Source organism: Myotis myotis, unplaced genomic scaffold, assembly GCF_014108235.1.
Source record: "Myotis myotis isolate mMyoMyo1 unplaced genomic scaffold, mMyoMyo1.p scaffold_m19_p_24, whole genome shotgun sequence".
In the NCBI taxonomy this organism is placed as follows: Eukaryota; Metazoa; Chordata; class Mammalia; order Chiroptera; family Vespertilionidae; genus Myotis; species Myotis myotis.
The window spans coordinates 5,777,749-5,795,039 of NW_023416329.1; the positions used below are offsets into that span (position 1 = coordinate 5,777,749).

The window sequence follows — 17,291 nt, forward strand, 5'->3', positions numbered from 1 at the left end:
ACAGCATGATTAGATTAACTGGTGCCAATTAAAACCCTACACTATACGTTGCTGTGAGTGTGTGGGTGCCACCCAGGTACATGCTAGTAAAGTCACAGCGAGAGAGCAGGCGGTGAGGAATGGCCTGTCCGGCTCCTCCATCTCCCTGCTGGCTGGCTGAACGATGCAGGCCAGCTGGGCTCGCTGGCTTTCTCGCATGGTAGAGACTCTTCCTAGTTGTTACTTTACTTCCAAACCCTAATCTGGACGCCTAAAACATGTGAAAGAGGAACTCCAAGATTGTGCAGACAGTGCAAAGCTGTGTTTCCTGAACGAAAACAGAGGTGGGGAGGGGAGGGCATGAAAAGGACAAATTAGTGGAAGGAGGAAGGAAAAAATGAGGATTAGATCCATGAAAGAGGCAAACTATCTCGCCAGAAAACCCACCTCCCTAGAGCTTGCCAAAGCCCATTGCTGTGAAAACCCCAGTGGGCCACCGCTCCCTGGCCAAGAGGTGATTCCCAAAGGGTGCTCCAAACAGCACCCCTTCTGCAGGATGGTAACTCACAGGTCCCATTCTCTTGGGAGCAACTGGATTAAAAAGCATTAACCCTGGTCCATTATCACAGCACTTCTCAGATGTTCAATGCCTGTGCAATTGTGAACCCACAAGAGGTGTGTGTGGTAAACAGTTTCCAAATATGTTTTACCGTGGGACCAACACTCTAGGGCACACTGGAGAATACTGGGTTAAGCAAATGCCTGTAAGACTAGGGCAGCGGTTCTCAACCTGTGGGTCTCGACCCCTTTGGGGGTTGAATGACCCTTTCACAGGGGTCGCCTAAGACCATCGGAAAACACATATATAATTACATGTTGTTTTTGTGATTAATCACTATGCTTTAATTATGTTCAATTTGTAACAATGAAATTAGGGGTCACCACAACATGAGGAACTGTATTAAAGGGTCGCGGCATTAGGAAGGTTGAGAACCACTGGACTAGGGTATCAAGTCATTAATATCTTAGTCTGAATTAGTGTGGAGCTGATAAGACTGGCTGCCCATTCGCCTAACAAGATGCAAACTAGCCTGATTCTCTGGAAGCTGTTTAATGTCATCTCAGTCTAGGACTCCTTCCTTCCACAGGCCAAAGCAGGGGGGCGCTCACCGTGGGGCTTTGCCAAGGGGGGTTGAAGGGAGGAAAGCAGGGAAAGCTTTTTGTTCCTCTGCTGTACAAGGTTCCCTAGGCAGTGTACCTGCAGGCCTCTCGGACTGGCCAGACTTGCTGTGTCTGGCTTCTCTTTACTCTCCACACCGTAGCTGTGAGTTCTGCCCACGCTGCTCTGCGCAGCAGCGGTTCCATGAGGGTGGAATGATCACTATTTTTCTGTCCTGCTGTTGATGGGCACTGGGGGGCTCCCATTTGCCGGCTCTCATGAGTAATGCTGCTGTGGACATCTGTGTGCATGTACCCAGGAGCAAAGGCATACGGATTGGATCCAGGAGCAGAATGCCTGGGTCATAGATTATAACGTAGTTTCAATTTTATTAGATATTGCAAAGTTATTTTTCAAAAAGGATTTTTTTTTTTCACATAGACATTGAGTGTCCTGAGAAGTGCTGTGATAATGGACAAGGGTTAACTGCTTTTTAACCCAGTTTTTCCGAAGAGAATTGGACCTATGAGTGGCCATCCTGTAGCAATGTCTTCCCACCCAACCACTTCGTTAACATTCGGGTATTGTCAAGTTTCAGTCTTGCCCATCTGGGGTGTGTGTGTGTGTGTGTGTGTGTGGGTGTGTGTGTGTGTGTGTTATGGTAGTCATAGTAGGAGTAGTGATACTAGGGATCTAATTAATAGATCTTCATCTCCATCTTATCTTTGATTACCTTGGTTCGAAAGAGGCAGAGCACTGTTTTTTGTATATTTGCTCCTCATATTTTGTATGGTGAGTTCTCAAATCGCTGGCCTATTTTTCTACTGAATTGACAACCCTCTTCTTATAGATTTGCAGGGGTCATTGGTATATTATAAATCATAATTCTTGCCCATCACTCTGTGAATTGTCTTCTTACCTTTCATGATGTCTTTCAGTGAACAGAAGTTCCTCCCCATAAGTTAAATGATATTAATCTTTTCCTTTACGGTTAGTGCATTTTGAGCCTTGTTTGAAAAATCTTTTTAACTGGAGGCCAGGAAGAATAACCTCCTGTACTCTAAAAATGTTATAGTTTTGCCTTTAACATTTAAGCCTATTCAACCCGAAACTGAGTTTTCTGAATGATGTGAAGTAGACTCCAATGTCTTCTTCTTCTCCTCTCTCTCCCTTTCTATGGCTGCCCAGTAGCCTGGCACCATTCCTGCCCGTGCCCTCTGTATACATCACGTATCCATGTGTGGCCCCATTGCTCATTTTTTTTTTAAAATTATGTTTCATGGAAATGTAAGTTTTTATGGATCTGGGCAACCAGCGGGGACTTCTGGACCACATGACAGCACCACCGCTGGGTCCCTGGGAGCAGGGAGGGCAGGAGCTAAGAGATGAGAGACACCTCTACAAATTAGAAAAGTTAAAAGAGAGGCCCTGACCGGTTTGGCTCAGTGGATAGAGTGTCGGACTGCAGACTGAAGGGTCCCAGGTTCGATTCCAGTCAAGGGCATGTACCTTGGTTGCTGGCACAACCCCGGTGGGGAGTGTGCAGGAGGCAGTTGATCGATGTATCTCCCTCATTGATATTTCTAACTCTCTATCCCTCTCCCTTCCTCTCTGTAAAAAATCAATAAAATATATTTTTTAAAAAAAGAGAGTCTGCCCAGCTGTGGCCAGAATTGGTGAAATTGGACACCCGTCCTCTGTCAGTGAAAACTGGTCAAAGATTTTGGAAGAAAAATTTGTCCATATATACTCATAATGTACACTACTTGCTTTAGTGACTTCATTTCTGGGCACCTATCCTGAGGAAAATACTTAAAATGCACCAAAGATCCACACAAAGATTTTCACATTGTTTAGAAGAAAAACATCAGAACTTTCGAAGTGCCCAGTTAGACCGGTGTTTAAGTAGATTATGGTGCATCCATACAATGGGGTATTATATAAAACCTAAAATAATGTTTGTGATAAGGTTTTTAAAATGTGGGGGAAAGGTTCCTGCTATATCTTTAAGAGGAAAAAGGAGGCTGCTGATTATGTACATAGTGCAATCCCAAAGGGTCAGAGTGAAAATGGGTGAAATACAGCTATTTCCCTGCCTCCGTGTTATTCCCCTTCCTTGGCTTTACTGAATTAAAAACTCTTGAAATACTGCATGTTCCTGGTGAGAAGCTAAACAATGGAGGAACATGCAGGGAAGTGTAACAACCGTCACCCCCCCAGGCCGCTCCAGCCAGTAACCATGCTGACCCTCAGCACGCTGCCTCCCACTCTCTCTTGGGAGGAGTCTCTTACACAAAAGTCTCCAGGGGCTGAAGCAGGAAACTAAATGAAAAAAGCCTTGATATAGACACTAACAGGTGTGGACTGAGGAAGCCTGGGGAATAAACACCTTGTTTGCTCAAAACTCCACAATGACCCATCAAACATATGGAGGGGCTGGGTACCGCCCACACTACCAGTTTCCATGGGAGCACTCTAAAGCATGTATTATTATTACAATTTTAAAGCAGATTTATTGGGAAATAATTTACATACCATAAAATTCATGCCTTAAAATTATCCAATTAAGAGGTTTTTAGTATATCTACAGAGTTGCGCATCCATCACCAGAATCTAATTTTGGAATATTTTCATCTCAAACAGAAACCTTGTACCCATTGACAGTCATTCCCCATCCCCCATCTCCAACTTCCAGCCCTAGGGAATCACTAATCTATTAATCTGTGTCCAGAAATTTGGCTATTTGGACATTTCATATTAGCAGATTCAGGCAATATGTGGTCTTTTGTAAATGACTTTTTCATTTAGAAGAATGTTGTTGAGGTTCATGCATGGTTAAGTATATAACCACTAGTAGCCCGGTGCACAAAATTTGTGCACCTTAAAAGGGAATTAGTTGCCCTAACCGGTTTGGCTCAATGGATAGAGCATCAGCCTGTGGACTCAAGGGTTCTGGGTTCAATTCTGGTCAAGAGCATGTACCTTGGTTTTGGGCACATCCCCAGTGGGGAGTGTGCAGGAGGCAGCTGATCAATGTTTCTCTCTCATCGATGTTTCTAACTCTCTATTCCTCTCCCTTCCTCCTGGTGCTCTGAGGGTGGATTCTTCCCTCAGGCCACGTGGGAAACAGCTGGGGAGGGCACAGCCCTTGGCAAAATGACCCAGGATTCAGTGGGTCCACGCTCCAAGGGTGGGTTCCTGCCTCAAACCCCGCCCTCACCAGAAACAGCTCCAGGAAACAGCTCGAGGGAGGGCGCAGCCGTTGCCAAGAAACCCCTGCAGGACTGACTTACTTCCACTTGGTCGAGCTTCTGGCTTGATGTTACACCCAAACAGCTCTGGGAAACAGCTCGGGGAGGGCGCAGCCCTTGGCAAAGCAACCCAGGATTCAATGGGTCCACGCTCCGAGGGCGGGTTCCTGCCTCAAACCCCACCCTCACCGGAAACAGCTCCGGGAAACAGCTTGGAGGAGGGTGCAGCCATTGCCAAGACAACCCCTGCAGGACTGACCCCCTTCCGCTTGGTCGAGATTCTGATGGTCATGATGACCACCACCCATGGTTTTTATTTAAGTAGATAATACATTATTTTTTAATGCTAAATAATATTCCATTGCATGAATGGACCACATGTTGTTTATCCATTCATCAGCTAATGGAATTTAGGTTGTTTCCACTTTGGGGTAATTATGAATATATTGCTATGAATACTTTGTACAACTTTTATGTGTAGAAACAAGTTTTCATTACTCTGTGTAGTTACCTAGGAATAGAATTCCTAGGTCATATGGTAACTCTGTTTAAGATTTGGGGGGACTGCCAAACTAGTTTCCAAAGTGGCTGCATCATTTTACATTCTACCAGCAATGTATGAGTTTCTCCACATCCTTGGCAGCACTTGCCATTATCTGCCTTTTTTGTTCTAGCCATCCTAGTGCACGTGAAGTGGTATTTCATGGTGCTGCCTTGACAACCAACAGTGTTGAGCATCCTCCCATGTGCTTATTGACCACTCTTACATTTATCTTTGGAGAATGGTCAATGTATTCATTCCCTTTTATGGCTGAAATATATCCCATTACATAGATATCCTACCTATATTCATCAGTTAGTGAACATTTGGGTTAAACTCACCTTTTGGCTACTGTGGACAATGCTGCTATAAACATTCATATACAAGTTTTTCTTTGGATGTATGTTTTCATTTTTCTTGGGTATGTGCTTAGGTGTGGAGTTGCACCATTTTACATCCCCACCAGTAGTATATGAGGCTCTTATTTCTCCACATCCTTGCTAACACATGTTACTGTATCCCATTCTGTGGGTTATCTTTTCATTTTCTTGAGGGTATCCTTTGAAGCATAAAAGTTTTAAAACTTGAGGACATCAATTTATCTTTTTTCTTTTTAGCTTATGCTTTTGTTACGTCTAAAACCCCTTTGCCACATGGTAATTCTATTTTTAATTTTTTGAGGATTCTCCCAGGAATTCCACTGCTGGGTAATTATCCAAAACACTAATTTGAAAAGATATATGCACCCCTATGCTCATTGCAGTGTTATTTACAATAGCCAAGATATGGAAGCAACCTAAGTGCCTATGAATAGATGACTGGATAAAGAAGATGTGGTACCTATATACAAGGAATATTACTTGACCATAAAAAAAAATGACATCTTACCATTTACAACAATATGTATGGATCTAGAGGATATTGTGCTAAGTGAAATAAGTTAGACATAGAGAAAAAAATGCCCTATTATTTCACTAATATGTGGAATCTAAAGAACAAAGTAAACAAGTAAAACAGAAACAGACTTATAGCTATAGAGAACAAATTGATGGTTGCTAGATGAGAGGGGGTAGGGGGGCTGGGTGAAAAAGAGGAAGGGATTGTACCCACAAATTGGTGAGTACAAAACAGTCACGAGGATGTAAAGTACAGCACAGGGAATATGGTCAGTAATGTTGTAATAGCTATGCATGGTGCCTGGTTGGTACTAGACTTATTGGGAGGATTACCTCATAAGTTATATAAATGTCTACCCACTATGCTGTACCCCTGAAACTAATATAAAATAATATTGAATGTCAACTATAATTGAAAATTCTTTGTGAAATCCAAGGTCATGAAGGTTTACCCATGTTTTCTTCAAACTTTTATAATTTTAGCTCTTACATTTAGGTATTTGATCCATTTTAAGTTAATTTATGTATGTGGTGTGAGGTCAGGTCCAAGTTCATTCTTTCACATGTGGTTATTCACTTGTTCAATTTATTGAAAAGAACATTTTTCCTCCACTGAGTTGTCTTGCTATCTCTGTTGAAAATTAATTGACATAAATGTAAGGGTTTGTTCCTGAACTCCCAATTCTATTTCATTGACCAGCTTCCTTGATTGCAGCAGAAGTGTAGCAATTTTGATATTGAGAAATATGAGTCCTTCAACTTTGTTTTCTTTTTTTAGATTGTTTTGACTATTCTGGGTTCCTTGCATTTCAATATGAATTTTAGGATCTGCTTGTTAATATCTGCAAAAAAATCAGCTGGGATTGTGATAGGGATTGTGTTATATCACTTTGGGCGTACTGCCGATTAAACAATATTAAGTCCTCTGATCCATGAGCATGAGATTTCTTTCACCTTATTTAGATCTTCTTTTTGATACATGAATCATTTTATTCATTAACAAAATTTAGGACTTTCACTGTTACTCATTAATCTTTTTTAAAAAATTTATCTTTATTGTTGAAAGTATTACAGATGTTTCCTTTTTTTTCCTCATTGACACCCTTCACCTGTCCCCCTGAAAATCTTTGCATTTGTATTCATAAGAGATCTTGGTATATGGTTTTCTTTTTTTGCAATGTCTTTGGTTTTGATATAATATATGTCTCATACAGTGAGTTAAGACTTGTTCCCTTTTCTATTTTATGTAAGAGTTTATGTAAGATTGGTACTAATTTTTTATATGCTTGATAGAATTCACCAGTGAAGCCATGTGGGCCTGAGTTTTTCTTTGTGAGAAGTTTTAAATTTAATACTTCAATCTCTTTACTTATAATTGTTCTATTAAGATTATTTCATATTGAGTCAGTTTGGCAGTTTCTGTCTTTCTGTGAATTTGCCCATTTCATCTCAGTTATCTGATGGGTAGGTATACAGTTGTTCATAGTATTCCCTTGTAGTTATTTTAATTTCTATGAGTTGGTATTGATGCTCCCTCTCTTCTAATTTTAATAATTTGTGGCCACTATTTTTTCTTAATCTTTAGCTAGAGATTTGCCAATTTTGTTTTGGATTATGTACCACTTTTATAATCAAACTAGAGGCCCGGTGCACGAAATTCATGCACGCATGGCGGGGGGGGGGGGGGGGTGGTCCCTCAGCCAGGCCTGCACCCTCTCCAATCCAGGACCCCTCGGACATCTCTCTCGCAATCTGGGACTGCTGGCTCCTAACTGCTCCCCTGCTGGCCTGATCACCTCTAACTGCCTCTGCCTCGGCCACCGCCACTGTGGCTTTGTCTGGAAGGATGAAGGGAAAATGTCCAGTTGACCCAGTCTAATTAGCATATTACCCTTTTAGTATAGATTATTATCAGAAGACATAAAAAGTGAGGGGTAATCCTTACAACTGGAGGTGAGAAAACATCAAGATAAATTCAAGCTGTTGCTGCCCATTCCTCCTTTTTTATTATTATTATTGATTAAAGTATTACATATGTTTCCTTTTCCCCATAATTCTCTTCACCACCTCTGCTAGGAGTGGTGGTTGGGGGGAGCTTGGGGATCACAGGCAGCTGGTGCCTTGGTCATCACTCACCAGCAGTGATGGGCCATAAGCTGTGGGCAGGGATCATCTCATACCACGGCCCCGAGACAGAGGAAACCGGGGTCCCGTGCCATTCGGCCTGATGTCATCACTCACCTGTACTGTTTCTGCCGTGTATCCAGTTCTTGGCGTCTGTGCTGCTTGAGAATGTGAATTTGGTCGTCACGGGACAGCTTTGCTGTGAGGAAAGGACACGTGTGAGAAGAGCCTAAGGAAGAATGACATTACGGCCGGCACCAGGGTTTCCCTGACTCCCTGCCCCTGCTTCACATGGATCATCTCACTGAAGCCTCAGAACACGCCCGTTTTATTAAATGGGACTCAGGCAGGTTGAAGAGTTTTGCCCTTGAACTTTACTCAAGGTCACATACCTAATTAGTAGGTTTGCAACACAAGACTCCAATCCCACGCTTCTAGTCACTCCTTTTCCAAAAGACAACTCCAGCGTCTCCTGCTGCTCGCTCAGCAGCCGGCAGCCTGCACCAGGGCCTGCGGGTCCCTCGGTGCATGAGCCAGGCTTGCTTCCCAAGGGGCTTTTCGGGGACAGGCAGTGACTCTCTGTCCCTCCTCAGGGACCGTGTGTGCCTAAGTCCGGCCACCTGTGGGTTTTCACCTGGAGGCTCTACCTTCCACTCGCCCACAGGACATTGCTCTGCAGGAGTCCTGGCCCTGGGGCAGAGCTGGCTGCCTCTCCTCTTTGTGTCCTTTGTTGGGTTTCTTTAAACCGCTCAGAACCGCCCGCTCCCATTCCCTGCAGTTCCCGTGCAGAGCAGCCAGGACAGCTGCCTGGGGCCCCCCTGCGGCCCTATAGCAGCAGCTGCCCCTGGCTCTCGTGTTTCAAAGTCCAATTGGCTGCATCCTGGACAAACGTGTGACTTAAGAGCCAACATACAGATGCCGACACTGTCCATTCCCCGTGCTGCCTGCTCAGAGGACGGACACTGGAGCCGAACTCAGAAGCAGTACGTGGCGTCCTAGAGCAGTGATGGCGAGCCTATGACACGCGTGTCAGGTGACACGCAAACTCATTTTCTTGGTTGATTTTTCTTTGTTAAATGGCATTTAAATATATAAAATAAATATCAAAAATATAAGTCTTTGTTTTACTATGGTTGCAAATATCAAAAAATTTCTATATGTGACACGGCACCAGCGTTAAGTTAGGGTTTTTCCCAATGCTGACAGGCCGAGCTCAAAAGGTTCGCCATCACTGCCCTAGAGTGCGGGCTTTAGAAGGGACACACCTGCGCCAGTTGCCTTGGCTTCCTTACAGGGACTGGCGATAAAGTGCCCACTTCAGGTCACGGTGGGATGTCGTGAGAGAGTGCAGCAAAGCCCCCACGCAGTGCTCGGAACCCAGGCACTGCCCAAGTAATGGGAACAATGGCCATCGTCCTTATACTCCCAGTGGGCCTGATCCTCCTCTTCCTCCCTCTGAGCCTGGCTGCTAAGTCTCTCTCTCTCAGGAGTGGCAGGCGCTCAGGGCGGGGGCAGGGGACACAGAGGGGCAGAGGCCAGAGGGCGAGTGCCCTGTTACTGTTATTGCAGGTGACGGCAGTGGGCACAGTCACGGCATTCCTGAGTGTCAGGGGTTCCAGACTTTCAAAACTTCCATTCCATCACAGGCTGATATTTTTGTAAAACACAATATAAATTAACTAATAAAAACGAAGATAAAAAAATAGGCCAAAGGCATGCCCTGATTTTATTACCAGATGCAGCAGCCACAGAATTTTCCTGGCCTGCTGCTCTGAAAGCTGGGCCTGCTCCCAGTCTCCGTGTTCCCGCGTGCGATGGCCCCACAGTGCTACCCACACTCCTGCCACCTGGCCACCCCCAGAGCAAAGGCTGCGATCTCTTCCTGAGGTCAGGGGACAAAACTCCTTCTAGCTCCAGTCCTTCCGTTCAGACATTGTCTTGGAGTTTGGCTTCGTAAGTTAAATGAGTGTCAGAAACAGCGGGGTGTGCCTGGTCGTTTAAGAACACTGGGTAGAGGGGCCTTTTCCTCCTTCGTCTTGGTTTTCTTAGCTAAGGAGGGGCCAGTAATCACTGGGTTTTATCTACTCTGCGGGACTTCCGTGAAGAAGAGCAAATGAGCCAGCGATTGGAAGCCATTGTACTAGGAATGCTAAAGGGCGCCAGGGACAGTGGCAGCGGCCCCTCCCGTTCTGGGGGATGCGTGGCACCTGAAGACTTCTTGTTCCAGGTTCAGTGTGAGCAAACCGAAGGGCCACGGCTTGCAGTAAGGGAGGAACCTGCCGAGGCCGGGATGGCGCTCTCGCAGGCCAAGAGGCTGGTGTGCAGAGGGCTGGCGGCGGGGCTGGCTTCTGCGGGTGCTTCCTGCGCATCGGCCAGCCGCGTGCCTCCTGTGCAGAATGGCCTGCTGTGGCAGCGCCAGGCGGGGCCCGCACAGGCGAGGGCTGGCTTCAGAGGGCAGATTTTAGGTCCTTTTCTCTTTCAATAAAAAGTGGGACTTCACCTTTAACAGCTGGTGACTGCAGACCCAGCCTACCCACAGCCTCCGGGCGGGGCCCTGCTGTGGCGTCACACAGGGCAGTGTGGGCCTGGGTGTCTGCGATCTGCAAAGTGATGCATCTGGAGAGCTGCCCAGTTAGGGGTACCCCCAGGGGCACTTATTACTGGGGAGCCTAGTCACCCCTTGGAGAACTATAGCTCAGGGACCCCATGGCTGGCCTGCGCCTGCGGCCTCGGGCTCCACGCTCGGAGCCGGGTCTGTTAGTAGGGGAGGAAGTTCACGCCTCCTGCAGGTGCTTTGAGGCACAGAGCAGCCCCCGAGGGGCCGCTGGTCATTACTCCTGTGGACACAGCTCGCTGGGAAGGGGTCTGCAAGCCCCTCCTGGGGAGCTCGGGGCGCCGGCCTCGCTGCTCACCTCGCCCGTCTCTGAGCACCACCTCGCCGTCCCCGGTGAGCCAGCGGTAGCAGGGGAACTCGATGTAGTCCCCGGAGGGTGTCTTCAGCGTGACGTACTTCAGGTACCAGTCGTCGTGCAGCCAGTACTTGCGCTTCTCGATTTTGATCAGCTGGATCTCGCCCAGCTCCTCATCCACTGTCACATCGTAAGAATCGACCTGCGAAGGAGAAAAGGCAGGTTAGATCTCTGAGGCCGCGGAGCCTGGCTGTCACCCTGTGGTCACGCGGTGCCCAGGTGTCTGCAGGTGCCTGCCCTCTGGCTGCGCCCTGACCTGCGGGTCTGCGGTGCTGGAGGCAGCGGGAGGGAAGGGCAAAGGCAGCGGCTGTGGGAAGCCTGGACGCAGGCCTTCCTCAGGCACTTGTTAAACCAGATTCCACCAACCCTGAGCTTTCCCTCAGCATGCCAGTCAGGCCAGTGGAGGGCACCTTACTCCTCTCCTGCCAGCAGCACCCTGAGGGACTTTGCCAGTAAAACGAGAAGTTGGGTGTCGTCAGAGACCTCTGGGCTTTGGGTACAGTGAGCAGCTTGCAAGCTGTGGCGGCTGCAGGTGCCAGACGCTGTGGTTAGAAAGCAGAAGCCTCTTCCCTGTGCCCTGTGGTCTCGGCCTGGGCCCCGAGGGCAAGGCGCCAGGTGTGTGTGTGAGATGACACTTCCTTGTGGTCTTGGCCTGGGTCTGGGCAGGGTGGCGGCTCCAGGGGAAGTGGCTTTTCTGTGGCTCCAGGGGCTGGAGGGGCTGCAGTGTCCTGGGGTTGATGCGGGAAGGCTGGGGCTCAGGGGAGAGGACAGCCATTCCCAAGGAGCAGGTGCAGGAGCATCATCCTGGGGGCACTCTCCAGGGAGGGAGGAGCCGGCGCCTGGGACTGCGAAGGACAGTGGGGGCTCATGGCCTCTGGGACTGGGCGGCTCTCAGAAGCAAGGCCAGCTGTCCGGCTGGGTGGTGACGGACAAGGAGAGGAGGGGCAGCTTTCCTGGGGCGGGAAGAGCAGGGCCACCTTCAACAAGCCTGTGGTGGGGTCACAGGAGGAAGGGCCCTCCAGGCTCCCCCGCTCCCTGTAGGCCTGGCAGCAGGCTTCGGAGTCTCACCCAGGATAAACAGACTGAGCGAACAGCAGGGGCCCATTTGCCGTCGGACAGGGCCGTGGCGGGGTTAGAGGAATACGCCTGCCAGTCTGGCTGCTCGCTGGCTGGCCCCGGCTTCCAACTCAGTGCTCAGGAGCGAGCACGCATCTGAGGCGCTCAGCCCCGCACTCAGCAAGTCTTTTAGGCATGAAGTCTGGCTACTGTGGCGGTGGTGCCCACGGGAGCCACTCCTGGACAGTCACAGAGGACAGAGACCGGCTCCCAGGAGACCGCTGGGTCCCAAGCATCAAATGCAAGTCTTAGGAAGGCCCCACATTACTCCCTCCTCTGCGGGCCCAGCGCTGGTGGCTGCTCTGCTGTCTGTTTGCCCTGACACATTGAATTCTCATGTCCATTCAGCACAGTGGACACTATCAACAGTGGCTGCCCCTACCCAGCCCTCAACAAATGCCAAGCGTGTGCGTGACTGCGTGGATGGTTCCCACTTTTCAGAAGGAAACAGGCTCCCAGAAGTCAGGCAGCTGCCAGCCTTGGCGTAGTTGTGGCCCCATGACTGCAGCCCGCACCTGTGTGGTGGCCAGTCCAGTCCTCCACTGTTCCCTGTGGCCACGTGGTGGGAAAAGCCCCGGACTGGGAGCCAGTGACCTGGCTCTGAGCCCTGGTTCACCCCCTTGATGCAGTGTGAAGAGGCAGCATGGGGTGGGGTGGAGGGCATGGAATAGCTTCCTACGAGATGGCATTTGAGGCAGCTCTTAGGACTTAGTAAGATTTCAGAGGGGAGGGGAGAGGGAGGAGCGGGATGGGCAGGGCCCTTCTGTTACAGGAAAGGAGAGAGCAAGATCCTCAGGCAGGAGGCGGCTGGAGCATAGAGCTCCCTGAGCAGAGGCGGCAGGAACTGCAGCAGATGCTGGAGGGAGACATGGAGCCAGGAGGCATGCCCTTCACCAGCCGCAGTTTGTGGAAGGACCACTGTGCTGATTTCACTGGTGGTTCTCAACTCTCTTTTAAACATTTCAGCTAAGTGTCGGCTGGCCAGTTCTATCCTCATTTTAAGGAGGGTTTCATTTTCTCTGCCCAGACCCCTGCTGTTGCTGCGATAGGGATCTCTGCCGGAGCAAGGACAGGGGAAGGCCATGGCACAGCCAGCCTGGGGTGCCCAATTTTGGGGGCTGGTGGGGGCTGGGAGTGGGGAGGAAGAGGCTGTAGAGCAGAGAGAGAGGGCGATTAAGGGGTGGACAAGGGAGAGACTGCGTAGAGAGAAGATGAAAGGGGGCTGGAGGGGGGAGAATGGGTGAGCAGGAGGAAAATGGGAGCCAGAATGGAAGGAGAAATTGGAGCAGAGAAGAGAGAAATTGGGGGGGCGGGGTTGAGGGGTGATGGGGAATAGGGAGTAGAGGAATAAAGGGAGGCAAAAGAGGAGGCAGATGTAGGGAAGAGAGGGGACAGAGAAGAAAGACTGGGGGATACAGATTGAGGATCAAAAGGAAATATTTATTCTTCATTAATATATTCTGAGAATGAGGTGTTCTAGAATGTATTCCTCATGAATATATTAAAAGAATATTCACTAAAAATATTCAAGAAGTATACATAATTGTAAGAATTGCTAACACTCCCTGAATATATTCCAGGCTAACTTATTGCGCTTAGCTTTCCTAAAAGTGCTGCCACGGAATGAAGATGGGGAAGGGAGATTCCCAGAAATGTTCTGTCTGTTACCGTCACAGCACTTCACCTGGATTACTTTCAGTCCACAGAGTGAAAGAAACACACTCATTGGTTAGGTTGGCCCAGACTTGGGCTAGTCTCTGGGCTCTCAGGTCCGCAGGTGGGCTGTCCCCAGCAGACACGGAGGGGCCCATGGAGGGGGACTGTCTCCAGGAGAATCTGACCTATGAAGGACTCCAGCTCCCAGCCCTGCCCTCCACCACTGTGCAGGATGCTGGGGAGAACAGCAGGGATCTGTGACTCAATTTATCTAGAAAAACACCCCCAGTCCTCTCCACTATCTGACTGAATTGTGCAAGGGTGGGTTGGGGTGTTGACCTGACGATGACCCAGAAATGACTGACCGGTTGCCTGGAAATTGTCTTTACTGCCACTATTCTTACCCATCAAGATTGTAACACTTTTCGAGTGAAATGGTTACCTTTATCTTCTCAGCAAGTATTTCCTCTAATTTTTTCTTTCACCTTTACCCCAAAGGGACAGATTGTCCTTAAAGAGACACTGGCCGGAGAATGGGGAAGTCGCTCAGGGCTGTGCAAGACAGTGTGGAGTAACTGCATCAACAGGAACTTTCTCAAAAGCTGATTTTTATCAGAGAGCCTTTCCGAGCCAGCTGGTTCCCCTGCACGGAGCAGCCACCCTGGCTTGCCCTCTCTCACCCCAATGGAAATGTGAATGCAAATCGCTCCTGAAATTTGCTTCTGAGACACTGGCTGAGGTGTTGAATCACAAGGGCATTTAAATGAATTCTTGGGGGTAGGAAGATCGAAGAGAGGGAGGGAGGTAAGGAACAGAACAGTGCTTGCGCCCCTTTGCCAACAGCCTGTTTGGGTCACACCACTGTCTTCTGGGGAGAAGCCACATGGGGTGCCCCGTGCTGCACAGTGAGGACCCCGTTGTGTGCCGTGTGTGGGAGGACAGGGCCCACGGTGGCCCACTGATAAAAGGGAAGCAGTTCGCACCCTGTTCTCCTCCCCCAGGTGTGGGGAGCCCATAAATAACAAGTAAACGAAGGTGCTTCAGAAATGACCGAGGTGCCATGGTCTCACATGGATGACTAGTTAGCCTTCCTGTTCTCAGGCCAGTTCCCTGGCTGGGCAACCGGCACCAGGAGGTGGTCCTTACACTCAGCACCTATCTCTCCGTGAAGGGAGCTCAAGCCCTGCCAATCCAGGGTGGGCAAAAGTAGGTTGACAGCTGTTTGTATGGGAAATAATACAGCCCTGGCCGGTAGCTCAGTGGTTAGAGCATCAGCCTGCTCATAGAAGGGTCATGGGTTTGATTCCCAGTCAAAGGTACATACCTGGGTTGCAGGTTAGATCCCTGGCCCCAGGTGGGGTGTGTTCAAGAGGCAACCAATCCATGTGTCTCTCACATGGATGTTTCTCTCCCTCCCCCAACCCTCCACCCCTACCTCTCCCTTCCACTTGATGGGAAAAATATCCTTGGGTGAGGATTAACAAAATAAACAACAAAAGGAAAGAATACAAGAATAAATAGCATTACAAGAATAAACTGTTTTGTGTACTCACACTGTAAACCTACATTTGCCCCCCCTGTATGCTGAACTTGGCTAAGTGCCCGGTCAGCCTATAGCTCGGATCTAAGGCTCCTCTGAATTTGGGCCTGGAAAGGGGTGGACTCTTACCTACGTGCTCCAGGCCCTGCAGACCTAAAGCACACTTCACCGATGTAGCCGCAAGTATTTGGCCGAGCCACATGAAATTGCCGTTTTGTCTGTCAAACCTAATGGACTCTGAGCAATTTTATATGGTTCGACCTTATAATGCACGAGGTGGCGAGAAGGCGCTCTGTGAAGTCTACATGTGTTGGGCCCGTTCAGGACCTGGGGTGGCGGAGGGAACAGTATTCCGTGGGCCTCGCAGCCTCCTGGGACACTGCCTATGCGCTGGCCCCCCGGGCTGGGCGCCCCTGAAGGCACCGCGGGAGGACCTGGCCGCACGCTCCTGGCTGGAGCTCCTGTCGGAGCCGCAGGAGCCCGCTTCCCAGTGAGGTCGCCTCTGCCCCGTCACACAGCGCCTGGTCCACAGACTGGGGTGCAGTGGACACCAGTTCCCTTCGCTTCCTGAACTCCTCCAGCTCCGGTGCCTCCAGCGAGGAGGGGAGAGGGGAGTCCTCCCCCCCACCCCACCCCCGCCCGCCCCCAGCCCTCACACTGGGTGGACGCCCCCTGGTGCACACCCTGCTGCCTTGCAAGGCTTCTCCTCCCGGGGTTCCCGGGTTCCTTCTAAATACCTCTGGGACCCGTCCTGAAACGGCAGCTGCTCAGCATGGAGACATCTGCGAGTACATTTGGGGAAACTGAGGCCCAGAGGTGGGGACAGAGTGAGCTAGTGTCAGGCCCGGATGGAACTCAGGTCCTGGACCCCCGACTGCGCTTTCACAGCTGGCGGCTGCTCCGGGTGCCCTCTGGTCCCTGACCAGACCCCTCTCCCCCCACCCCTGGAGGGAGCCCAGTGAAGGGGCCTCTCAGAGCCTCGGCCTCCGATGTGAATGGAGAGCAAACCTTGACCCTCCCGCGCCCTGGGGAGCAGAGCCTTGCCCTGGACCAGACCCTGACCATGGTCCCCGCCGCCCCGTCGGCTCGGACGCGCTTCCACGGGCCCAGGCTCCCAGACGGGTGGCTGGAGCGTCCAGCCGCAGGCTGCTCCGAGGACCCCGGGGTCCTTCTCCCGGCCCCCTCCCCTCCCCTCCCTCCCCCTCCCCTCCCCTCCCCACGGCCCAAGACGCCCCCGCCGCCGCCCCCTCACCGCGCCGCGCTCGAAGTCGTTGTAGAAAGCCTTGTCCAGCAGGTGCCTCTCGCTGCAGCCCGCGGAGCCCACGAGGCTGAGGTAGATGTAGTCGTCGGTGCCAGCGAACCACTGGCTGCCGGTGGCCACGGTGACCGTGTAGGAGGGCATGGCGGCGGGCGGCGGGCGCAGCGAGCGCTGGGAGCCTCCGAGCGCTGGTCCCGAGCGCTGCTCCCCTGGACCCCGGACCCCGCCCTCCCGGCGGCCCCGCCCCGCCCCCGCCCCGCCCTCCTGCGGCTCCAACCTGGAGGGGACGCCCGGACGCGCGCGCGGAGTCACCCTTTCTGCGTTGTCCCTGCGTGGCTTGGTTTCTGTTTTAGTACCGAGGGGCCGGGGGCAACCTCAGCTGCCATCCCTCCTCCATCCACCCTCCTCCATCCACCCTCCTCCATCCACCCCTCCTCCATCCACCCTCCTCCATCCACCCCTCCTCCATCCACCCCTCCTCCATCCACCCTCCTCCATCCACCCCTCCTCCATCCACCCCTCCTCCATCCACCCCTCCTCCATCCTCCCACCCACCCATCCTCCCACCCGCCCAGTCTCTCATCTCCTCTACGCTCTGCGCTCTCACTTGGCGCCTCAGCTTCCCCCCGGGGAACGGGTAGGGCTGGGCTCTGGGACCCCGAAAACCTGCTCCCTCCAAGTTCCCGGTGCGCGGGCGGGGGACCGGCTCCCCTGCTGTGAGTTCCCGAGTCTAGAGGGGAGGAGGAAGCCCGCTGGGGAGTCAGGGGGGCCACACCTGAGCCCCGACAGCTAGCTGAGCCTC

At 50.8% G+C, this 17,291-nt stretch overlaps 1 protein-coding gene across 1 annotated transcript in view; it reads right to left on the reverse strand.

The window, feature by feature from the left end:
* The window catches only part of ALOX5 (arachidonate 5-lipoxygenase), a 45,798-nt gene extending 29,100 nt beyond the window's left edge, over positions 1-16,698 (reverse strand). Inside the window, exons 1-3 of the mRNA XM_036355968.1 lie at positions 16,484-16,698; positions 10,863-11,061; positions 8,068-8,149 (exon numbers count right to left, since the gene is read on the reverse strand). Coding sequence (XP_036211861.1) covers positions 8,068-8,149; positions 10,863-11,061; positions 16,484-16,633 — 431 coding nt within the window. The 5' untranslated portion in view covers positions 16,634-16,698. The remainder of the gene's footprint in view (positions 1-8,067; positions 8,150-10,862; positions 11,062-16,483) is intronic.
* Positions 16,699-17,291: the final 593 nt, after the last annotated feature.